Source organism: Ictalurus punctatus, chromosome 17 (assembly GCF_001660625.3).
Source record: "Ictalurus punctatus breed USDA103 chromosome 17, Coco_2.0, whole genome shotgun sequence".
Taxonomy (NCBI): domain Eukaryota; kingdom Metazoa; phylum Chordata; class Actinopteri; order Siluriformes; family Ictaluridae; genus Ictalurus; species Ictalurus punctatus.
In genome coordinates this window covers 5,325,741-5,351,010 of record NC_030432.2, presented here as the reverse complement: position 1 = coordinate 5,351,010, position 25,270 = coordinate 5,325,741, and the positions used below count along the sequence as shown (strand labels likewise).

The window sequence follows — 25,270 nt, the reverse complement described above, 5'->3', positions numbered from 1 at the left end:
AATGACAAGAATAGCAACAACAACAACAACAACAGTAATAATAACAACACCAGCAACAATAATAACAATAACAACAACAATAATGACATAACAACAACAACAATAACACAACAACAACAATAATAATAATGACGACGATGCTCTACAGGTGACCCCGGAAGTGGCCCTGCATGACGTCACTTCACAGAGCTGATTAAGATGGCGCTCCGGCCCGGATCAGGGGGAGGTGGCAGGTACGGAAAATTGTCAATTTAACCGTTTGTCGCTCTTTGTTTTTTTATTTTTATGTAACTCTGTGTGTTCCAGTATTAAGTGTGTATTCATAAATTTAACCGGTCGTTTAAAGGTTGTTTTAGTGTTAGGCGCTCAATTGTTTGTAATATCTTCTGTGCTGGCTGGCTAGCTCGACGGCTAAGCTAGCTAGCCTTCGGTTGTCAGTTTGCTATACAGCAGGCTAGCACAGCTAACAGGCTAGCAATGCTAACAGATTAAGCGTATTGTTCTGTTTCATGGGGCCAGCAGTGTCATCATGTCAGCTGTCGCAGACACGGTCTGTTTGTGTGAGGGACGGATGTTAAAGCGGGTGATTTGTTAAATGTTAATGCGGGATATTCTATAGACAGACAGAAGAGAGGTGAGGCAGCTCACCCAGACCCAAGCAGGTTCCTACACACCATGATCTGGGGTTTATTATTCCTCTGTAACCGCGTTGAGACGCCGTGTAGATCAGTGTGATCATGTAGCGGTGCTGGTTTCAGTAGCTCAGCTGGACAGTCGGGGGCAGGAGCGGATCTGAAAGGCCACAAGGCCGCTTACACTTCTCATTCATCAGTTCTGGAAGCCTGGTTGTACCATGTAGAAGGGATGTAATAGACATGGACGGGTCTTTTTTCACGGCTCTCGAATGTTCTGGTTGTGACCCGAGTCTTTCTGTTTCACAAAAACAAGATGAATGAAAATGCCTATAAGCATTAGTTGGTGAACGGGTTTGAAGCTGATGAAGGGGACTGGATGAAGCCCAGCTCTGTTAACACTTAAACCTTTCTTTCAGACATTCTCTGAAACTGGTTGATTTAAACTGTGTGTGTGTGTGTGTGTGTGTGTGTGTGTGTGTGTGTGTGTGGACAGTGAAACCTGAATCCTCTTCTTGCTGGAGTTTTCACCAACACAACCCCTTTAGAGTACAATATAATTCCTTTTATTGATTAATTTTATGACCATAATTGCACGGTTTAATGATTTTAGTCATGATATTTATTTCATTGTATTATTCTAAACTTTCCACCAGCTAGGTTAAAAGGTAAGGAGTCTAAACATTTGATTTGGTTATATTCAAATATGCGTTTATTCGACTTGTTTCATTTCAGTTCGGTAATAAAACTGCAGCCCTGCTGGTTCTGTCCTGTTTAGTGTGCTGAATTCAGTAACACTACGACGAGCTCGGTCTATCTCTTTATCTCAAAGTTTGGTCTCATTATTTATTTACCGGCCAAGCTTCAGCCTCTGGCGAACGGCTTCAATAATGAATGTTCGGCTCCACGCACCACGGCGCCTGGTAAAAGAGATCCGCTGGTGAGACCGCGTGACCGATAATGCTCTGAATGAACACTGACGTACCGTTAAGTAGACCAGCAACTTTTGCATACTTATAAATGATGCATAAATCTGACCTGACCTTTGATGCTCTCTCACGCATGACTCGGTAAAGGAATCTTTGTTGAGATGTGTTGAGTGAGAGTGAGGATTTTTACTGTGGTCAAAACTACAGAAGTACACTGTAGCAGCAATGTCTAACTGTTCCTTTGCTTTTCGTGTGAAGTCAGCGTGACCGCAGCTCACCTGGTGCTCTTGATGCTGATGAACCGGTTGGGACTGGAACCTGATCTAAATGCTAAGCACTCAAGCCAGACCAGTGTTAGAAAGGCACGATGAGGGGATGTCGCTTTCAAGGTGGTTTAAAACACCATTGCGTTCGTCACGAGTGATCCCGGATGAAGGAGGGGGTACGGTGGCTTAGTGGTTCGCACGTTTGCCTCTCATGTCCATGCGTATGCGGAGTTTTCAAATTCTCCCCGTGCTTCAGGGTTTCTTCTAGGGACGGGCGATATGGACTTATAACTATATCATGATATTTTCTAGTATTTATTGCGATAACGATATCAGTGATAATATAAACATCGTACCATTCACCACTGCTTTTAGCTACAAGTGATGCTGCATGCAGTCTTGAGAGCCTCAGAAACACAGACATTGATCCAAAAGTAAAACTGATTTTCTGTAACCAAACCAGTTCCCGATTGTAGAGGTAGCTCCTCGTTCAGTGATACTCCTTCTGAGCCTCATGTTCCCCTTCCGCCGTACTTGTTTTCGCTCTGCACGTGAGCTGAGAATGGGTCGCACACAGAAATACGTCATCGACTAGACTTTATCGTTATTATCGCAGGAAGACTAATTCTTACTGTGGGCAGAATTTCTACCGGTATATCGCAAACGATAAGATAACGCCCATCCCTAGTTTCCTAACCCAGTCCAAAGACATACATTGTAGGCTTATTGGCATCTATAAATTGTTTGTGTGTGAGAGACTGTGCCCTGTGATGGGTTGGCACCCTGCCCAAGTTGTCCCCCACCATGTGCCTCGAATCTCCTGGGTTCCAGGCTCCCCATGAACCTGTTTAGGATAAGCGGTGCAGAAAATGGAGGGATGGATGATCAGCAATTAATTCAGCAATTCATCCTGATCAGTTTCTTAAATGAATACTCAGTTCTTTGAAAGACAAAGTTTCTAAAACAAATCTTGTACAAGAGCTTATATTGGATACCCCTTGTAGTTCTGCTTCTATTTGGGTGTTCATCTTAAAGCACAATATTCAGTGATTGTTTCTACGTTAATGCTAAAAGCAACATAATTAAGAGATTGAGGAATGCAAGTCTGGACACGTCGATGGATTGTGTTTTAAGAGGTTACGTAAGTTTAGCTTGAAGATTTTCTTTCCCATTTCAAAACCGTAGTGAAGAGGATGATGAGGTTAGCTGATTGTTGATGGTGAATGCTCGGAAACTCCTCCGGCCCTGATATGAACACTGAATGAAATCTGCGGTCATCTTTAGACTTGAACCACTGTTATGTTCTTTGCGTAGCGATACAGCTACACCGGGAGCCGAGTAAAGCTGTAAATCTGTAAGAGAGCAGGTGCGTCATCAAGCTGCTCTGGGCCAAAAGCTGGTGTAGTGGCCTCCCTGAGAGTTTTACATCACACTGTCGTTAACGCTACATTCTACTACCACCGTCGGCATGGTCGATCAGAGAAACAGGCGCATATACAAACTGTACACAGATTTGTCTATTTCAGACCATGGCTGACCATAATCTTTTTCATAATAATAATGTTCCCTCTCTGGCTGAATCACTTTATTGTGGAGCCACATTAGGAAAAGCAGCTCCATAATGTTTTAACAAGTTCATAAGACCCTTAGCTTTTCTGAGGTTTTATTAACATGTAATGTTGGAAGACATCTGAAATCTGTACATGTCAAAGAAGTTTACACAAGCAATCCAAATTGCTGACCTGAGTCACTGCTTCAGTAGCACTACAAGTACGGTAGTACTGACCTCTTTAGTCCTCCGATACCCTATCTTTCACTCTGAGCTCTCTCTTCCATTTCAGTGTGACCTTTAAAGTGCACTTATTTATGTTTTTTTTTTTTTTTTCTTCCCAAATATCTGCAAAGTTTCCAAAATCAAAGCGCACGACCAACGGCGTTATTGACTACCAAAAGAAGGAACTGATTCTGAACAGCTGAAACGAGTCGTTAGTGATTCCAGATTTACTTCCTGTACTCACCTACATAGGTTTGTAACAAAAAGCCCCGCCTCTGGTCTTCATCGGCTGCTCACGAACAGACGGTGCTGAAACTCGTTACGGTAGTGGGTGTTTGCTTTTTGAAACACACTGACAGCGGTAGACCAAACACAACAGACTGGGACATCTGACCAATCAGAGAAGAGTAGGCTCTCTGAAAGGAGGAGTTTAGAACGAATCCTTTAGAACGGATCATTGAACGAGTCATTTTTGACACTGGGGGGAAAAGGTCATATGAGCACATTGAAGTGCCTTTTTTTTTTTTTTTTTTTTTTTTTTTTTTTTTTTTTTAAACCTTGAATGCATGTAAATCTATTGTATGAGACCTTTTAAAACAAAATGGCACGTTTCAAAACCATAATGGGTGTGCTTTAAGAGAAAACCGAGGATTTGTGTTTTTTGGCCATATATTGCAGCTGCCATTACATTTGTTTATTTCTTTTGCTGATGATTTTTTCCAAGTGACTTGCACTGTATGGCCAAAAGTTTGTGCACAGTTGAGCATCACACCCATAAGCGAGCCTTCCCTAAACTGTTGCCACAAAATTGGAAGCACACGATTGTCCAGGATGTCTTTGTATGCCCAAACCTGTTCCAGCACGACAGTGTTCCTGTGCACAAAGCCAGCTCCATGAACACACGGTTTAACAAGGCTGAGCGTTGACCTCAACCCCACTGAACTCATTTGGGGTGAACTAGAACGTGCCCCAGATCTTCTCACCCAACACTAGTGCCCGATGCTCTTGTCTGAATAAACACAAACCCCCCACAGGCACTCCCCAATATCTAGTGGAAAGCCTTCCCAGAAGAGTGGAGGTTATTATACCAGCACAAATGGTTGCGATGGACAAGTCTCCGCATACTTTTGGCCATATGGTATGCAGCTGTCCAGCTGTTTTTACAAAGTGATATTGTCTCCTGGTTGATCAACAGAACGCGTGAGATATTTAGCTTCTTAATACTAGTGCAAAACTAGCAACAAAGCAGCTAATCTCTTTTGTCTGAATCTCTTTCCAGTTTCATGTACCCTGTTGGAGGGGGACTCGGACCACCACAAGGTAAGATGGTTGTGTGTAAGCATTCTGACAGTATGTTGCAGCTTCTTTCTTGGATCTTAAATATGAGGTTTTTTTGTATAAAGGATAGGATTGTAGAATGTAGAAAACATCCACTCTGAAACGATAATTTTTTAATTTTATTTCTGAAATGTCATGATAAAGTATCACGTGATCCAATTAAACGACAGTGTGTGTGCACAGTATGACACACATTCCAGATGTTTTGGTTAAATGCACTAAATTTAGCAATAGAATTTGAGCTGTGATCATTTGCATAACTGACCTTTGACTCTTAGTGTCTAGTCTTTTCTTTGAAGTGTTTTTGCACAGACCTTTTAACATCTGTATTAGTTTGTGGAAACCATTTGTAAATACTGTTGAGACAAACTGTATTATAAGTAGTGTTATTAATCAGAGCTGTGATTTTTGTCACTGTAACACGAATCTTAAGCATTTGGTATTCTGACTGCCGTGTGATTCCTGACAGGAATGATGCCCATGCAGCAACAGCAGCAGCAACAGGGATTTCCCATGGTCCCGGTCATGCAGCCCAACATGCAAGGCATGATGGGAATGAATTTTGGAGCACAGATGCCTACCGGACCGATGCCCATGCAGGTTGTTATTAAGAAGAGAGATTTTCATTTTGCAGAGCACTTAATGCTGAGTGCCCACTATGTGATTTTAGCTTTGATCGTGTAAATAAAATCAGGATGTTCAGTGAATTCACAATGAGTATAAAATCATATGTGAGCACCTTTTCATCCTAAGTGACTTGGTATGCAGTCATAATGTAATCATGAACAAGATTTTCATACATTTATGGTAGTCTTTATATGTATGTGTGTGTGTGTGTGTGTGTATGGTGGCCTGGGAGAACCCTTCACATGGTGAAATCCTAAGATTTTCTACTGTGTGTACTGTAGTTGTGAACTCCAGTTGCTCCTGGACTGAAATATGGTATCTGAATCATAAGTAAAATTCTAGCAGTACAAGCAAGTATGGATTAAGAATTGATTTTGCTAGTGGGAAAAGCAGATTTACTAAAGTAAGGCATAACACATGACAGACCGTGCTGTCATACGAAAATAGTGAACTCTGGGGAGGTGTGATGCAGAACAACGCTCATGCGGAGTGCCACGACCCACCTGGTGTGCATTATTTTCATATAACAGCACCTTCTGGAGTGTCATTCCCCTTATACCACAGCAGTTTGCTAACATACAACGTTTCATTTATTAATGAACGATGATGTCTGATTACATCTAATGTTGTGGAATTTCTGAGAGACAAGTTAGTTCCTGTTCTCACCTGTTACAGCTGCATTACATAATCTTTTTCTCTCTCATGCTCTCTCGCTCTATCTATTTCTCTCGCTCTATCTATTTCTCTCTCTTGTGCTTTCTCTCTCTCTCGTTTGCTCTCTATCTATCTCACTCTATCTCTCTCGTTCACGTGCTCTATCAGTCTCTCTCTATCGGTCTCGGTCTCTCTATTGGTCTCTCTCTCTCTCTCTCTCTGTCATTTTACCAAGAACCCAGAAAGTGAAACTTTCTTACAAAGCGCGTACAACCCGAGACACCTTCCATAAATGTTTAATAAATACCTCATCACCACGGCAACAATTATGTTCTACTTTGTTAAAAAAAATGTATTATTAGTCTCAGATTTGGTTGAGCGTCCACCATACACGTCTCTTTGTATGAGCTGTTTCTCTAGAAACCTTGACGTGTTAACATGAACCTGTTGATCCTGTCCGAGCCATACTGTTAAACAGAAGTGTTGCACACCTTCTGACCAATCAGATTTGAGCATTCAACCTGTGGTATAACACGGTGTATTGAACTCTCGTACGTGGCTGTACAGGGTGGCATGGCCATGGGGATGCAGGCGCCAGGCATGCAGTTCATGGGTCAACCCCAGTTCATGGGAATGAGGGCTGCGGGGCCACAGTACCCTGCCGACCTGCAGAAACAGATGGCTGAGGAGCACCAGTGAGTCTCTTGACTGTCACACACTGCACAGCTGTAACGTGTCGCTGTGCAAGTTCCCCACTCATTCTGGTTCCGGCTGAATGTGTGTTTATACAGAAAGCGCTTGGAGCAGCAGCAGCGCATGCTGGAGGAAGATCGCAAGAGGAGGCAGTTTGAAGAGCAGAAGCAGAAACTGCGTCTCCTGAGCAGCGTCAAGCCCAAAGTGAGACTTGAAATCCTCATTATTCCCAAGTCTGTAGATAGAGAAGTCGTGTTCTTCATTTTGACGCGTTACATTATTAAGCATGGTATTACTGCATAGTATTGAGCTAAACTATTACAAACCGCTATTGTCCGTACAGACTGGAGAGAAGAGTCGAGATGATGCACTGGAAGCCATAAAAGGGAATTTAGATGGCTTCAGCAGAGATGCAAAGATGCATCCCACTCCATCTTCTCAATCTAAGAAACCAGGTACAGTCCTGACTTGCTCTCATCAGCACAACCTCAGAACATTGTACCCTCTCTGAAAGGTTTGTGATTGACGGTAGCATTGTCAATACATAACCTTTATTATGTTTAGTCTGTTCAAGTATGTCTTGTCTTTAGTGTCCCCCCCCCCCCCCTGCAGGATTTTCTGTTCTCATGATCTCTCTGTGTTGGATTCAACTCTTATTTTATATCCACAAGAAATAGCTTATGTATATTTTTTTCTCAACTTTATTGGTCAAACTTGTTCTTTGTCCATACTTGCCTTTATGCTTTTATTATTTTTTCACTAATTAAATTTCACATCTTAGTCATGTGAAAAAATAAGTACACCCCATCGAAATAGTGTTTTTTTTTGGGGGGGGGGTTTTGTAAACAAGCAAACATTTGATCCTATTTGAAACATTGCTTATTAATAAAGGTGATGCACTCTATCAAATGACACACAAAATTGACATTTTGTAGTAATTTTCACAATTTAAAGTAAGTACACCTCTACATTAATCACACCTTTAAATCCATAAAATTAGAATCAGTTGTTCAAGATCGGGTGCCAGTGATTAGAACCTGCTTAGGGAGTGCAGGTGGAGCCGGTCTTATTCATACCCCTCTCATATCTAGTGTCTGGTCTTCCCTTTGTTATAGAAGTGTGTGGAGTCATCATGCCAAATAGTTCTGTAAGGCTTTCAGAAAAAAAGGTTGTGGATGTCTGTTAATCTGGCAAGGGATTTAAAAGGATCTCCAAATTATTTTAAATGGAACATTCCACTGTAAGGAAAATCATCTACAAATGGCGCAGATTTCAAACGACTGCCAATTTGTCCAGGATTGGCTGTTCCAGCAAATTCAGCCCATGAGCAGACCGTCTGATGCAAAAAGAAGTCCCCTAGAACCCCAAAATTTCTTGCAACTCTTGGTGTCAAAGTGTGATATTTATACAATCATAAAGAGATTGCACAAATTTAACCTGCGTGGGAGGCGTGCCAGGAAACAGCCTTTACAAGACTTCAGTTTGCCGATGAGCAAATAGGCAAAGACCAGGCCTTTTGGAATAATGTGCTCTGGACAGACGGATTGAAGATTTCAGGAGAAGCACTTCATGCCAACTGTGAAGCACGGTGGTGGAAATGTTATAGTTTTGGGTTGTTTCGGTGCCTCAGGAACCGGACAGCTTGCATTCATTGATTCAACCATGAATTCTGCGTCATATCAAGGAGTGCTTGAAGATAATGTGAGGCCATCCTTCTGAAAGTGGACATTTCAACAGGATAATGATCATAAGCACACTGTCACATCCACCAAGGAATGGATCAAAAAGAAGAAATGGAGGGTTATGGAATGGCCTAGTCAAAGCCCGGATTTAAATCCCATTGAAATATTCTGGGGGGATTTTAAACCTTCAGTACATTCAAGAAAACCCTCAAACATCTTGCAACGGAAAGAATACTGCATGGAGTAGTCACAGTTATGCAAAAACGTCTACAAGAAGTTATTTCTGCTAAATGGGGCGATACTAACTTCTGAGGCCAAGGGTGTACTTATATTATCTATCTTGTATATTTCTGTTGAATAAATTATCGAAAAAGCTCATTTTCCTTTTGGTTTTGTTATATCATGAAGTATATCAACTTCATTAATAGACACTGTTTCAAAGATGATCAAATGTTTGCTTGTGATTAAAAAAAAAAAAAAGGCCAACACTTTCCATGGGGTGTACTTTATTTTTCACATGTATGTGTAAAAATACCCCTTCCTGTCCCCTGTGACACTGTAGTTCATCCATTAAACACACCGTGTGTGCTGTGCGTTGTGCCTGTTTCACTATTTTGTTTATTGTGTTTGCAGACTCATCACCATCTCACTCCTCTGTCCCACCACACTCCCTCTCCCCTGCTTTCGCAGAGGAGGATGATGAATTTAGTGACTTTATACAAGGCCCTAATGAGGCCTCCTTTCCCAGTTCCTCCCTCCCTCTGCCCTCCTCTTCCTCAGGTCTCAGTAGGTCACCTTTAGAGACAGGACCTGGGCAGCGGCCCTCTTCCAGCCCTCTTTCCTTTTCCCTTGCTCCCTCTCTGCCCACACTCACTGTCCCTCACCACTCTTCTGTCATCTCCAGCTCCCAATCTACGTTCCAAGGTAACGCCTGTCTCATTCTCTATTTTTATTTCCTCATCTCTCATTCTCATTAGCGCTTGAAATGTGATTTCTGCTTTGATTATGACCCAAGAGCTGCATTTATAGGCAACATATGTGTGTCCAAGTCACATCCTAGTCATATCATTGACTCATTGTTATAACGTTGAGCTGGAGGAGAGCTGTGGACGCTCTCCACCTTTGTCGGTATCTGATGCACTGCTGTTAGTGCTGCGGAGTCTGACGAGCTAGTCATGTTCTCACTGAGACATCTGGCTCCTTCTGGAGCGCACAGTCACAACAGCTCTGTATGTAACAGTAACAATGTCCTGACAGTGTGAAACTTTTGCTTATTATATTATGGTTGATCATTTTTCATATGGTTTCATATTGAGTGTGTCCAGGAAGGCCATTACATTATAATGTAATGTTGTCATGTGCTTCGCTTAGGCCGTCCTGCAGAGTTCAGAGCCAATCCAAAGCTTTAAAACTACAAGTTGCATAATTTAGACTATTTCCAGACAGTTTGCCGAATTAAGTTTAGAACTAAACTTTGCATAAAGGTATCAATGATAAAACTAGAGATGCTTTCAGCTCCAATGGTAACTCTAGCAGTTCCTTGCCCTGCTCTTCAGGCCCGTCTCTGGATGAGAAGCTCTTCTCCTCATGCGATCTAACAGCCGATAAGAAGGCTCAGGTTAACTTTAAGCCCTGCCACGTCATGTCTGAACTGGCTCCCAGACCTCAAGTATCAGTACGCTTCCAGAGTAGCTCCAAAGCTCGCAACTGGGCCAACAGCGCCGATGACCTCAGTGCTGCCTTCACTGTGGAGAAGACTCCTGAGCCTCCAGCTGCTTCCCCAGCTCCCACAGCAGCAGAAGCTCCGCTCCATCAGTCATCAAGTGCTAGTGGTGAGAGCAGAGCAGTTCGTGTACCTCACGTCTGTCGTTCAAACTCGGCGGAGTTCAACTTGCAGCTGTGCTCTCAGTCTTTCTCGCTCTACTAATCATAAAATGCTTCTGCAAATTCTTGTGGAAGATGCGTTTTCCAATGGGTCTCTGCTTTTCTTATTTACAATCTCCACTGCATGCATATGTTTTGATTATTCTCAACACATAAACAAATTTCCTACTAACCGAATCCTAGTGGTTAGGAGCTGAATGGCCGGTAGGGATTAAAACATGGCTGGGTGTGCTGTAATGGGGAAATAATGAATGACCGGGTGGTGTGATGCGGTCCATCACAAAGCGGTTTTACTGTTTTATCCAAGTTGAATAATTCCCAATAATGGCACATGCCAAAACGTTTTATTCCTTTTATACTGCAGCGAGTTGCCACGGTTGACATTTTTTTTTATTTATTTAAGAAGGATACTTAAAAAAAATACATTTAATGTTGTGGAACAGCTGCAAAACAAATGAGTTCTTCTTACTACTTATGCTGTAGTGGCTACGAACAGTCGTTCCCTCACCAGCCTCTCTTTTACCTTTCTTTTGAAGTTAATAACACAAAAAACTGCAGCTCGTCATGTTCCCGATAAATGAGAATGCACGCCGTTCTAAAGAAAACTTGTTGACCGCTACAAAGATCTGACACTGGAGACTCCTTATATAAAGGTCTTTACAGAAATGTCCCCAAAGTGATGATTGTGGGTTTTTTTTATATTTTTTTTTTTATTTATTTATTTTTTTTTTTAAATAACTTTTCTCCCCAGTCCTGGATGTCTAACATCATTTAGATGTTAATGACCACATGGTTTCTCGAACTATTCGGAACGAACCCACTTTTCCAGCGCAGGGAGTTTTTTCCTCCCTCAAGCGAATCCTCGTTAGAGATTCCTGACGCCTGCTTTGCTAACAGTGTGGAGAGCTGGACACTGTCCCTGGAGATCCTCTGGAGATCCACCTGCTCACTCTGTGCTCTGTCTCTGCATTGCTGGCCTTCTCGTGCTTGCCAACTTCTATAGGGATCATACTGATCAGCAGTTTCTTGTCTTTTTACAAATGAACTAACATGACATGATTTCAGATCAATGATAACGGCTGCTTAATCTGTGCTGTCCGAGAGAGCCTTGCTGAAGAAATGGGGGAAACATCTGCACTGAGCACCGCAGGAGATGTGATGAACAGTATGCTTAGTTTAAGATTCTGCTTCCACCTCTCACTGCATCATTCTCTTACCACAAGCAGGTGTTGGTGTTTATCCCCAACAAGAAATGCAGTCCTTGTTGCCAGCCTGGCTCTACAACGACTCTCTTGTTCCAGGTAATTAGAAATGGAGTCCATTTAATGTCTAAGCACTGTTTTTTTTTTTTTTTTTGTTTGTTTTTTTTTTTTTGTTTTTTGGTATGTGTGTGCCTTCTTTTGTTTACAATTGTTTTCTTAAGGGTTATGTGCCTGTGTGTGTCTCTGTGTTTTGCACAGAGATGTTCAAGAAGGTTCTGGAGTTTACAATGACTCCAGCAGGTATCGACACAGCCAAACTTTACCCCATCCTGATGTCATCGGGGCTGCCCCGAGAGGCTCTGGGTCAGATCTGGGCCTCAGCCAATCGTACCACACCGGGCAAGCTGACCAAGGAGGAGCTGTACACCGTGCTGGCCTTGATTGGAGTAGCACAGGTAATATAGTTGATGCAAACATATTGTTTTAAAGGACGACAAAATGCTTCAGTGCAAACACAACGGCTGACCACTGGGGGTGGGCGGAGCTATCTTTTTTTTTTTTTTTTTTTTTTTTTTTTTTTTTTGGGTAATGTAAATTGTCATCTTTAGGGAGCTTGGGGTTGGGGAATTTGTGCTACAGGTGATGAATGTAAAAAATGGAATTCGACTTTAATGAATAATTTAGGAGAACCTCTCAGTCTGCTCCTGGTGAAGTGAGGTGTGCCGAGGGTTGAAGGAGTTTTAATACTTGCTGATCAGAAAGGCAGAAAATGTTTGCCCATGATGTAAGTACTTACCTGCAAAGTAGGACTACAACAACTAATTGATAATTGATCATTAAAATAATCGAGAATGAATTTCATTATGGATGAGTTGGGTCTGTGACGTCAGTATGGATAACCTCGTCAGTGACGTCACTTCACAATGGTGGAAAAATGCATTTAAAAGAATAAACTGTATCTGAGCTCACGGAGTTCTAAGAGTTGTTTTTTTTCAAAATATAATGTTAATATTTTTAAAAAAATCCTTTTTACAATTTATAGCGTAGCCTACACCGTTACATTTAATACCTTTTTCATAGCCGTCAATTTGCACAATGTTTGAAGGAAAACATTGGGCAGAACGTGAAATAACGTTTAAAAAAAATAATACAGAAAATAAAAATGGGCCTTTTTAATGAATCGAAGGAATAATCGACGGATTAATCGATTATCAAAATAATCGTTAGTTGCAGCCCTACTGGAAAGCATGTTTACATTGTGAGATAAATGAATCCTTTTTTTTTTTCTACATGACAAGCTTTAAGTGTCAGTTTGACGACACTCTCAGAACCCACAAACGTGATTGTTTTTGGATCAGCGTTTAAAGATCAGTCAATGCTGCTGTTTAAAACACACTTCAGTATTGTATATTTTTTTAAATCAGGTCTTAGATGTAAATGAATTAGTTTGTGAATCTACTGTTGTGTAGCTCTCATGGTCTTTTATTCCAGAGTGGGCTTCCAGCGATGAGCCTGGACATCCTGAGTCAGTTCCCTACCCCTCCAGTGCCCAATTTGCCTGCTTTGACTATGACTATGCCGACTGTTCTGACGCACCAGCAGCCCATAATGCCCCCTGCGACGCCTGCTGTCATGCCCATGGCCTCCAACTCACTGGCACAACCTTCTAACAGCTTCATCGCCAACTTCCCTCCTGTCCAGGTAACTTGCTTCAATACATGTGTCGACATGTGTGACTGCTGTGGTGTTTGAAGACTCCTCAACGTATCAAATCTTGCACAAGTTGTTGAGTTCCAGTATCGGAACAGCTAATTCTGGGCAAAGTCTGTAAACCTTAACTTGTCAAGTAGCTCTCGTACCTTTAATCTGACTTTAACAGTTGTCCAATTTGAGACAAAGAAAGCTTATGCACTGGTATGTTGCTTTTTTCCCCCCAAAGGGAACCAAAGTGGATGATGATGATTTCCAGGACTTTCAGGAGGCTCCAAAAGCTGGAGATGATTCATTCACAGATTTCCAAGGAGAGACGGGTGGAGCATTCCCCACCGTGACCTCCTCTCAAAGCAGGTATGAGAGCTGAACACTGGTCACTCGTTCTCCATTTACAGCGAGGAGAAATAAGTATCAGACACGTTTGTTTCGGCAAAGACACTGTTTACAGCTTTGAGATGTTGATGGTAAGAAGTAATTAGCTTCATGTAGTCAGCTTTTTGTCTCATTCCTCTTGACAAATCGTCTCCAATTCCCCAAAGTTAAGATAGTCCCTCTGATGTACTTCCAATTTAAAAATCGACCGTTAATTTTCAAAGGGAAGTCTAGAGGCTAGACCATGCAAGGAGTCATTTGGAGTAATTGTCGTTAAAATGTCCATCTTCTCTCTAAATTCAGTTTCTTGGCTGACGAGTTTCAGTTCTCTCCTAATCTGTCCTGGTATATCTCTCTATTTGTGTGAAATGACCCAGTACCTTTTTCAGAGAAGCAGCTCCATATCATGTGCCTCCCTGCGTACTGCACTGTGGACATGGTGCTGGGATCATGCGCACAACCCTTATAGTCCAAAGCATGACGAGCATAAATTGTTCCAAAAGAGTTCTGATTTGTCTAAATGCTTATAAATGTGTCTCTCTGTGCCTCTTTTTTTTTTTTTTAACCGGGGAGTTTTATTAGGATATAGGAACGGAGATTATTGCGGTGCTTAGTATTCTCTGTGTAACTGCTGTTCCTGCTGCTTTCGGGTCTTCCTGCAACTCTTTTCAAGTGACTGCTAGCGTCTTTCTTTCCTTCCTTATCAATTAGGTGTGAAATCTTGGGTGATGCATCTGTCCAAGGATGATGTGATTCTATGAACGTTTGACCTGCCTGTTATCAAACCAGATGTACTGATGAGAATGTTTAAGGTCTTTTGCTATGGCTCTGTAGCATTTTCCATCCAAACGTTGTTTACAGATGTTGTCCGCTAAGAAGCGCCTTCACCTTCACCATGATTGCTGTGCCGCATGAAATCTTCCCAGTTTCCCCGTTTTATATAATGTCTCTTGTAATTTTTTGCAGCATTTATACAGTGGGGGAAATAAGTATTGAACGCATTAACATTGTTTTCAGTAAATATATTTTCAGTGAGGCTATTCACTTTGGTATTAGCTCAAGAAATCCACAAATATAAAGATTTCACAACATTGAAGTCCATAAATGAAGTTATGTGTAATAAAGTGGAATGACACATGAAAAAAGTATTGAACACGCTAACTGAAATTTGTTTAATACTTAGTGGAAAAGTTTGTTTGTAATAACAGCTGCAAGGGACTTCCTGTATGAAGAAATTAATGTTCCGCAGTATTCAGGTGTGATTTTTGGCCCATTCTTCTAAACATATTGTCTTTAAATCTTGTTCAATTGGGCTCAAGTCAGGTGATTGACTGGGCCATTCTAACACCTTGATTTTTTTTCTCTGAAACCAATTGAGAGTTTTCTTTGCTGTATGCTTTGGATCGTTGTCCTGCTGGAAGCTCCACCCACGTATCATCATGATCCTGGTGGATGGCAGCAGGTTCTTCTCAAGAATCTCCCGGTAAAGGGCTCCATTCATCGTTCCTTCAGTTATATGAAGTCTGCCAGTACCATGTGATGAGAAACAGCCCCACACCATGATGCTTCCACCTCCAGACTTCACTGTTGTAGTGTTTTAAAGGTGATGTGCAGGGAAATTTCTTCTCCACACTTGGTGTGTAGTATGACAGCCAAAAAGTTCAATTTTGCTCTCGTCTGACCAGACTACACTCTCCCAGTATTTCATAGGCTTGTCCAAATGAGTTGCAGCAAACTTTAAACGAGCTTCGACATGCCTTTTCTTTAGTAATGGAGTCTTGTGGTGTGAGTGTGAGCAGTGGAGTGCACTGCCTATTGTTTTCTCTGTGACGATGGCACCTGCTGCCTCCAAGTGTTTCTGGAGCTCTTTCCGAGTGGTCCTTGGCTCTCGGGCTACTCTTCTGATTATTCTTATGACTCCCTGGTCAGAAATCTTGTGAGGAACTCCTGTGCGTAGCCGGTTGATGACGGAGTGATGTTGCTTCCACTTGTGGATAATGGTGTTTACTGGAGGATTCAGAAGTTCTGAAATACGTCTGTATCCGATTCCATCAATATGTTTCACGACAATAAGGATGTGAAGGTCTTGGGAGAGCGCTTTGCTTTTACCCATCATTAGATGTTTCTTGCGTGACACCTTGGTAACGAAAAGTCTTTTTATAGACCACCAATTTACTAACACAGCTGATATTAATTTGCACAGATAGGGGGTATAATTACTTACGGATTTCAGCTGGTTCCTTGTCTTACCTTGCCTCAGAGATGCTTTTTCTTAGCGTGTTCAATACTTTGTTCCTGTGTCATTCCACTTTATTACACATAATTTTATTTATGGACTTTAATGTTGTGAATTCTTTATATTTGTGGATTTCCTGAGTTAATACTGATGTCTGGTGAAAATTTCATGTGAATAACCTCATTGGAAATATATTTTCTGGAAAAAAAATGTTGACGCTTTCAATATTTTCTTCCCCCACTGTATAATTATAAGTAAAAGGTCACACCATGTGTGTAAATTTTAAGTATACCCACTTCAAATTCCAGTGCCTATACCCACTTACTACCAGTCAAAAGTTTAGACACTCTCAGACATTCTTTATTTTTATTTTTTCCCCACATTTTAGAATAATAATAATCAAAATTCTGGTCATCAAAACTCTGGAGTAACACAAATGAAACTATGGGAATTGTGTTAATTGATGAAAAAAAATCCAAAATAAATCAGAATCATTTAATATTTTAGCATCTTCACAGTACGTAGACGCCCTTTTTGCCATCTGAAAATATAGTTTTTTTTAAAAAATAAAATGTTATTAATTTCTTTCATTAGAAAACTGTCTGCACAATTATATTTTTGTCCACAACACTGATTTCAAACATTTAATCATACACCTTCAGATGTGTGTCTATCTATCTCTCACTCTCTCATATAATATATATATATATATATATATATATATATATATATATATATATATATATATATATATATATATATATATATATATATATATATAAAATAACCAAGACAAAGTGTCAGATTACATATTTCCCCTCACTGTATGTCTGTTCTGTCAGTGCATTGTTCTGAATACACCTTTACACACTGCCATCCAATCATGTTACATAATGCTTATGAGAATCTGTTTCTGCTCAGTGGGTATCTCCTGAGTGTCTTAGAGCATCGTATTGTGGCCACTTCGTAGGAGCTTTTAATAATCCACCAGGAAGACTAATTAAGTTTTGGCGTCTTTGCCAATGAACCTGTTTCATTGAACAGCTGATTAAGCTCGTCCAGTTTCTAAACTGCACCCAAAGCTCCTGTGTTCCTCAGGCAAAAGCAGAAAGGGAAGATCAGGCAGAACGGCTTTTCTGTTCACTACAATTCCAGTGGCTACAGCTGCTCCATAATTTTAATGATGGATTAGTGGCAACTCTGGGGTGTTTTTATCTAGAATGGAAATTTATTTTAAATAAATAAATAAATAAATAAAAAACTAGTGTAGCCTGAATGTGTGTGTTTGTGTGTTGCAGCATTCCAACCATGCTGACTCCAGTGTCTGGCTCTTCATCCTCTTCTACCTCTGATAAGTATGCAGTGTTTAAAAACCTGTCAGTGGAGCATCCTACAGAACCCACAGCTCCTGTCTCAGGTACAGAACATAACACAACACTACATTTTCTCTCACACACACACACACACACACCTTTTCTGTATTCCCTCCCTCGCCTTATAGTACTTTGGTTTCCGCTTCTACTAATGTCTTACTGACGTCTTTATTGTCATAAGGGTTTCTTTATTCCTGTCACAATAGAGTTGCTCAAAGATTTGTTGTCTATATTATGTGTATGCTTTATATTATGCAGACAGTCATACTGTTTTATAATTTCCTGAAGGTTTACTTGTCTTTGATTTAGATCTTGGAGACAAATACAGTGTGTTCAGAGAGCTGGAGCATCCATCAGACAGAAAGCCACTTGGTAAGCATTTTCCGCTCTTACACCGCGCATACGCAGCATACACATTAAGGTCTTGACCCATAATTATACATGTTTGCAGAGATTGATTTTGGATCCGTGTCTGAACCTGTATGGTGTAACAAAGTTACGGCGGCTTGTTTTACATGCAGCGTTATAGTCTGTTAGTGATCTGCCTGATGGCGTAATCGGAATAAAAAACATCCGTGTAAACACCTTGATCAGAATAGAGTAAACCGATTGAAGCCAGAATGGATGAAAGATCTGATTGAATGTGGTGGGTTAATATCCTTTTAATACTCCATTAAACAGAAGAGTAATAGCCATGTAAACGTGGGTGTGATTACTTTTACTATCAGCGTGCGCACATAAAACAGTTGTGCAGGAAAACAATGTTTGTGTTACACATTATAATTTGTTTAAAATAACTGTGTGATTGGATTAGCAGTAGGATGGGCTCCAAACTAACTTTTTGAGGATATGGCTTGACCACAGTAACGCGCATTTTCAACGCATTTCAGGCGTTCATGCAGAACTAGGGTTGTCAAAAGTGTCGGTACTAAAAAGAGAAAAGGATGACGGTACCGGATTTTCATCAGTACCGGGTCAACCTGGTACTGACGTGCTGCCTGACAGGTGGTCAGTCGGGAACTTTTCATGGGTGCACCGTGCAACAAGAAGACATTGGAGCCAAAGCATTAGCAGCTCCGCCGGTCGCCATGGCTACGTCCAAGACCGCATACTTACCTACTATATAATACGCGAAATACATGTATTTCTCTCAGACGCTCTTTTTCCGCTTTCGGTAGTGTTACCGCAAAGTGTGTAAAAACCACGCCCCTAAAATTGATGTGCTGATAGATTAACCGTGCTTTCAGGAAGAGCGGCTGCTTAACCGCAGTATTTTATTCAAGCAGGTGAGTTTAAAATGATGGAAGCGGTTGCATTATAAATGTTGTAGCATAGTTTAATTCGAGTGTATTATTGCAAGAAAACATCCTCGTTTTTGCTCACTTAATGTTAGCATACGTGCGTTTAATGCTAATACAGACAGGAGTCCTTATTAACCATTTATTGCTTTAACTTTTATTGGAGTAAAATAAATGAGAGGACATGATGGGGTTCACTAATTTTACACACCAGAGGCTTTTGACGAGCGATATATCTGAAATTCATGTGTTAGAAAAGAACAGATGTGTGGCTAGCACTGTTTGTCTTTGATATCAGTCAGTCAAACACATTTCTACTCTTGTCTGGAGAACTCTAGTAGCTTTAATGATGGTGACGTACTTGAAGTATACAGAGTGGCATTTTTAAAAATACATTATATATCGATATTTAACTTTATTAATAAAATAGTGTGTTGTTCAATTAGCATGTTTTTGTGTTTTGCTTTGGTACCGAAATTGGTACAGAGTACTGAAAATTTGGTACCATGACAACCCTATGCAGAACATACACACTGGAGGGGAATAATAATAATAATAATAATAATAATAAAGAAAGAAAAGCTTGGATAAAATTTATGCCTGAACGTTATACGTTTATGAAATGCTGCGCAACATTACTACACAACTTTGCAGTACTTCTTCTCGATGTTCTGTTTAACAATCGCAAAGAAACACTGTAGAACACGTTACCGATGCTATTAAAAAGCTGCACACGCTGACTGGACTCTCACACTTTACTTTGTTATGGTAAAGTTGGCACTTTGTGTGTAAACATAGAAACGGTGATTTTTATATCAGTACACCAATGATTTTGATAAATATGGGCCTCACTATCGGATATGTTATTGTTCCCATCTGTTAAAGCAGTTCTGGCTTCGAGTCAGCCTAAATGTGATTGTTTCCACATGAAGTTACATACGTTCATGCAGGTATATGTGTTTGTCCCTATCTTACTAGAACAGAATCCAATGGGAGCAACTCTGAGCGCTCCAGTAAGTTAACAGTGGTGTTGGCCTCTTTTCCACGAACGTATACTCAGTGTTTTCTTTCTGCTTCCTTTTCCTTCACACTGAGTATGTTTTGTAGCTCGATAGAGCCACTCTATCTCTGCACCGTTCTAACGATTTTGTTCTGATCGTGTTAAAATGGATTAAAACTTGCCCGAACATTGAGAACTGCTATTTTTCCCTATGAGATCAGAACACAGTATATGGAGATTACAGTACGTGCTTCTACAGAGAACCACATCTCCGTGAGGCATAACCTCTTGATGTCCTGAATCCCGTCTCCGTGCATGAAATGTTTATGTATGTGAGTGGCTTGAAGTGCTTCTGTTGTGTGGTGCTCTTTTGTGTTTTTTCTTTCTTCCCTATGAGTCTCCTCATGCACAGAGTGACTCACTGAGTGATTTATTTATTTATTTCAACTGGAGTGTCTGATGTACCTCAGAGCTGAAAGTACACTTGTTTTTTTTCTTCTTTCTTTTCTTTGTAGGATTGTGAAATAATAATAATAATAATAATAATAATAATAATAATAATAATAATAATAAAAAAAGAAAATCAGGTCAAGGGAGGCTTGAATGCTGGCCAGGCTTGAATGTTGTGCCAGTCAGTAGCCTTTTGTAGCCACTATGAACTGTGTCACAGCACCCTTTTAATTGTTTCCTTCCAATTTTTTTCCGATCTTCAGGGGAAGGTTTTGCTGACTTCAAGTCCGTTGGTGCCGACGATGGCTTCACCGACTTTAAAACGGCCAACAGCACTTCTCCACTAGATCCTCCAGACCAGGCCAAGACATTCCAACCCGCTTCTTTTCCAATTCCTTTCGGCCCCTCTCACTCTCAATCCCAGACCCAGCCAACATCTCTGGCACAACCTAAAAACCCTTTAAACATGTCAGACCTGGACCTCTTTTCCTCCATTGTTCCTCCTTCAACTGTCGACTCTAAAGCCCCATCTTTTTCCAATTCCTCCTCCTCTTCCTCCGCGGTGCCCTCGCTGCTCCTTCCGTCTACAGGCCCCAAACCAGATGACTTTGGTGACTTTGCACTCTTTGGCTCCTCCTCCTCCTCATCTTCTGCCTCTGAGGCAACTGCCTCAGCTCAGAGAGGATCTGGGGGAGGAGGAGCAGTGGCACAGGACGACTTTGCCGACTTCCTGTCATTCGGTAACCCTGGGAAGCAGCCAAATGAGAGCAGCAAGGAGAGCGATGACTTTGCTGACTTTCAGTCGTCCAAATTCCAAGAGAAAAGCTTGGTAGACAAAATGGCGGCTTTCAAACAGGCCAAGGAGGACTCTGCTTCGGTTAAGTCATTGGATCTGCCCTCTATTGGAGGCAGCAGCGTGGGAAAAGATGACTCGGAGGACGCGCTCTCCGTGCAGCTCGACATGAAGTTATCAGACGTAGCCGGAGAGCTAAAGCATGGTGCATCTGACAGTTCATTGGACCTGCCAGGCCTGAGCTCTCATCAGCCCCCCGCCACAGGTGAGGAATTAGTCCGCTTGCTGTGGTGAGAGACACGTACACATACCAATATACACTCCACACTCCAGTCAGGCCTTTTTCACGGCCCTCTTACAGTCAGATCTCCAGCAGTATATAGAGAGGAGTAGTATTTAGATACGAGTGGCTAAATGTTTCTGACATATAGAAAGCTTGGCACATACCATATCATCTCATTTCATTCATCACCTTCCATTTACACAGTATTTATTTATTTATTTATTTATTTATTTATTTATAATTCTATATTGATTTATTTTTTTAAATCATTTTTGATTAGCCTGAGCTTCTATTTGAAGATGATCGGTATTCGTGATTAGCAGTATTTCTCTGGTTTTCCACATGTAAATGAAGCTTGGTCTTAGGCTGAAGTGGCAGTGGGGTCTCTACATTGGAAATCTAATTGGAAAGTATAATACTAATAATAATCTCTCAACATCCTCTAACATCATCGCTTACAATGAATCAGGTGACTGGTTCTCTGTTCTGCGGCTTCATTTAGGGTGTCACGACCCACCTTTTGTCCAACACTAATGCTTGTGTCAGAAATGATCGCCAGTGTCCCCGTTATAATGCATGTCCTGTAGCTTCACTGCTCTTCGACTGAACTGCAAACATGCTAGTAGGCAGGTGGCCACATTTCTCCCAAAACAACTCATTGGATGTTAGGCTTCAGGTTCAGCTCTGGGGTAGAGACGTGACACAATTTCTTTTACTGCCCTGGGCTCACAGCGGATGATTCAGCTCTCAGTATTGTGTAGATTCTTTATAAGTGGTAACATGGTCGGAAGAATTTCCAGAGATGACCACAAATGAACTTGTCTTTCTTGAACATGTCAAACACCCCTGCATGCCAAATCCAGCCCGCAGCCTCGTGTCGTTTTGCCCATGGTGGCTCGTAGAACACTACTGCTCAACGTTTTCACACTCTGCTGCTACACGCCTGAGCAAAAACAATGGGGCACGCCCAAAATAGCAGAACAATTAAGCTTTTAATGGTGTTAACAACAAATAATTAATGGTTTGCAGGATTGGTTTAAATGGGTTTTTGTTTTTAACCATAGTTTATTACCAACTCTACTTTACTATAAACCAGCCCTGAGATCTAATCACTATTTATCCAGAGCCATTTTTCAGCTTAAGGCATTTACAAACATCCAGTCATTGGGAATCACAGCTTGATCTGGCAAAAGTGAGGACATTTATTGCTGCAGTTTGAACATGAAGCATTAAGTTGAGTACCAGACTTAAATTATTTGTAACTTGTATCTAATATATTGATGTATTTAAATTGGAGACAGATTATCTTTTGCTTGGCATCTATCAGCATTTTCTGATGAAATGTTGATGCTCCTTCTTGGCAATGGGCTTTTCTTTCTAGGTGTGTTGGTGCACTGTGAGCACGGTTTTAATAGGACTTCTTTCATATGGATCATTTCCTTCTCTCCGGTCAATCATCATTAATTTACGTGACATCTCACCCTCTGTGGCTCATGTCGTCTAGTTTTCATGCAAGGCATTACATCAATCCGTTAACCTATGAAGATATCGGCCCAGTATCAGGAAGCACTGAGGGTAGATACAGTGTTTCCGAGCCTGCTGGAACGGGGTTAGAGGTAAATCGATTGAAAGGCCCGTTGCCTTATTGTCACAGCCTGCTAGTGGTAAATAAGTCCCCGTAAAAAGAGTCACATAAATTCAGTGCTCCAAAAGCCCTAAACTCAGAGCTTCATTCATCCTTGAGCTTGACTGTGTTCTATGAAAATTGATCTTATTTTATTTATTTGGGTGGGTTGTATTCCTGCTACAGCTGTCTCTAGTCTGGTTAGCGAGCAATGCCAGAGCTCAGGTGTTATACATTCACATTTGTTCATTTGGCTGATGTTAGTCGCTTTGCATCAAAAGCAAGTGAGACAGAATAAGATGCGCTGCTTTGCCGGTCCTGGGATTTGAACTCACTACCTTCTGGTCACTGCTCAACCACTGGCCAGTATTGATTTAACCAGCACCTGCACTAAGCTCTGGATGTCTTGCTAACCTTTGACGAGACAGTATCTCTTTTCCCCAGCATCTCTGTTTCAAGCCAGAGCCCCCAAAACAATGTGTCCTCAGTTCGTTATGGGTTCATTGCCACATAACTGAGCCTCCAGCGGTTCTCACAGGGCAACACCGTGTTACTTCTCATCTTACCTTGCTTTTGTTTGCCGCAATTTGTGCCTGCCTTTGCAATTTGTGAAATTGACAAGAAAGCAGTAAGAATATTGCCAGGATTCTAGACATACCTGTGGAAATGGGTACTGTTTTCGGACAAGTAAATGTACACCTGTTCAATGAATAGTGTATTTTTATTACAGGAATATATACTCTTATTTATTTTCAAAATAGATGGACTCGATTGATACTCCGGATTGTGTTTGTATTTATGTGAGATTGCTTTCTATCAGTATTTCTGCACAGTGTTTTATATGCTGATGTTATATGTTCATTTTCTGCATTATGTCGGGATGAAATAAGGTCCCACTCTTTATTTATTTTAATTTTTTTTTTTTTGGGGGGGGGGACCAATTGTGGTGTTCCTGCTTAGCAGATATGCACAGGAGCTCTGCACATACAGGTGGCGAGAGAAAAAGGATACTGTCTCTGCTGTCTTAATTCTGCACCTGTCACTCAAACAAATCTAATGCTCTGATAGGCTAGTCCTCTTTGTTTACTTTGAACCCTTTGAGTACCTGGCAGCGAGAATATTATCTACACTATGCCGCACAATACAATCTAGTCCGGTTGTTTGAGAAGCAATTTAAAATGGAACGTCCTAAGAATACACGTAGATGATTCGGTGACCGCATACCAAATTCCTGAACGTTCTCGTGAGGAAGATTTGAATGACGCTTTCAGTTCCTCAAAGGGAGAAAAACTGCAAACTTGTATTTTGATTCCGCTTTTCTCTTTGCTTAGTAAATGTTCTGTATGAATCTGTTACTCTCTCTTGCTTTCTCCTTTTTCAGCACAACTAGAATGTGTCTTTGACCCACGATAACATTTTAGGCTGTCAATGTGCCTTCTCAGTTCTGGTTTCGGGATACTCTCTTAACGTTCTTGCTTTTTTTTTTTTTTTTTCTTTTTCTTTTCTCTCCATTTTCACCCAACTCTGCATGCCTTTGTATTCTCATAATGACCGAAAAAAAGACGTTTTAAGTGTTTGGCAAAGCTCTTGTAACAACAGACCTTTTTGTGACCTATCTTTCTCTCTCTGCCAATGTTGTCGTAATAAATATGAATGCTGGTGTAGCGGAAATGCGTGCCGTTCTTACTTCTTCCCTTTCCTTCTTTCTTCCTCTTGCGACTCAAAGTGGATTTAGCCATGCACGAAACAAGCACACTGCACAAGTTCCTTGTCAATTTCACAAATGGTTTCTGCAAGCAGCCGTGTCAAACAAAACCGTATATATAGAGCATGTTGTGGTTGTTTCTTTGGAAACAAAAAAAAAAAAAAGGTGGTGCAAAAAAAAAGTATCGTGGTTATAAAACAACGAATACGACCGATTTATAATTAAGCAAAAAGAAACGATTAGGGAAATGATCAGTGTATTTGTTAGCAAGCTTGGATGCATAAAAATTGTGGACTAATGACCTGAAGTTTCATGTGGAAACTTGTACAGTACTGCGCAGAAGTGTTAGGCCCCCTATTTTTTTCTTATTACAAACTTTATTTATTTATTTATTTATTTATTATTTCATGTTTTCTATCATGACCTTATCGAGTCAGTACAAAAACATTATGGCTTTCCAAACATTAGAAAGATGTTTGTATGTCAGTAAAGAAACGAGTATATTACGTAAAAGAACACTTTTTTTTTTTTTTTTTTTTTTTTTTTTTAAAAATTATTATTCCCCCAGAAAAAAAACCATAATAAAGGATGCTGGGTTTATTTTAGATGCAGGTGCAACAGTCAAAGTCTCCAGAAAAACCCTGGCTGGTTCTGTAAGATGCAAGACTTTTGCACGTACTTAACAATACAGTCCACAATATTTCCAAATTTCATGGTGTAAACCAACATTCTGCTAAATATG

General features: G+C 40.8%; 1 protein-coding gene across 10 annotated transcripts in view; it reads left to right on the top strand.

Annotated features, from left to right (window-relative positions):
• Positions 1–161: 161 nt before the first annotated feature.
• The window catches only part of synrg (synergin, gamma), a 52,893-nt gene continuing 27,784 nt past the window's right edge, over positions 162–25,270 (top strand). For 5 of the 10 annotated variants that reach the window (XM_053687162.1, XM_017490877.3, XM_017490875.3 and 2 more), the window contains exons 1-15: positions 162–233; positions 4,881–4,921; positions 5,409–5,539; positions 6,788–6,915; positions 7,012–7,117; positions 7,257–7,368; positions 9,229–9,519; positions 10,152–10,427; positions 11,703–11,780; positions 11,940–12,136; positions 13,173–13,382; positions 13,621–13,748; positions 17,301–17,419; positions 17,685–17,747; positions 20,387–21,181. In XM_053687162.1, coding sequence (XP_053543137.1) covers positions 199–233; positions 4,881–4,921; positions 5,409–5,539; positions 6,788–6,915; positions 7,012–7,117; positions 7,257–7,368; positions 9,229–9,519; positions 10,152–10,427; positions 11,703–11,780; positions 11,940–12,136; positions 13,173–13,382; positions 13,621–13,748; positions 17,301–17,419; positions 17,685–17,747; positions 20,387–21,181 — 2,710 coding nt within the window. In that variant the 5' untranslated portion in view covers positions 162–198. The remainder of the gene's footprint in view (positions 234–4,880; positions 4,922–5,408; positions 5,540–6,787; positions 6,916–7,011; positions 7,118–7,256; positions 7,369–9,228; positions 9,520–10,151; positions 10,428–11,702; positions 11,781–11,939; positions 12,137–13,172; positions 13,383–13,620; positions 13,749–17,300; positions 17,420–17,684; positions 17,748–20,386; positions 21,182–25,270) is intronic. The other 5 variants (XM_017490880.3, XM_017490874.3, XM_017490878.3 and 2 more) reach the window with 4 other exon arrangements.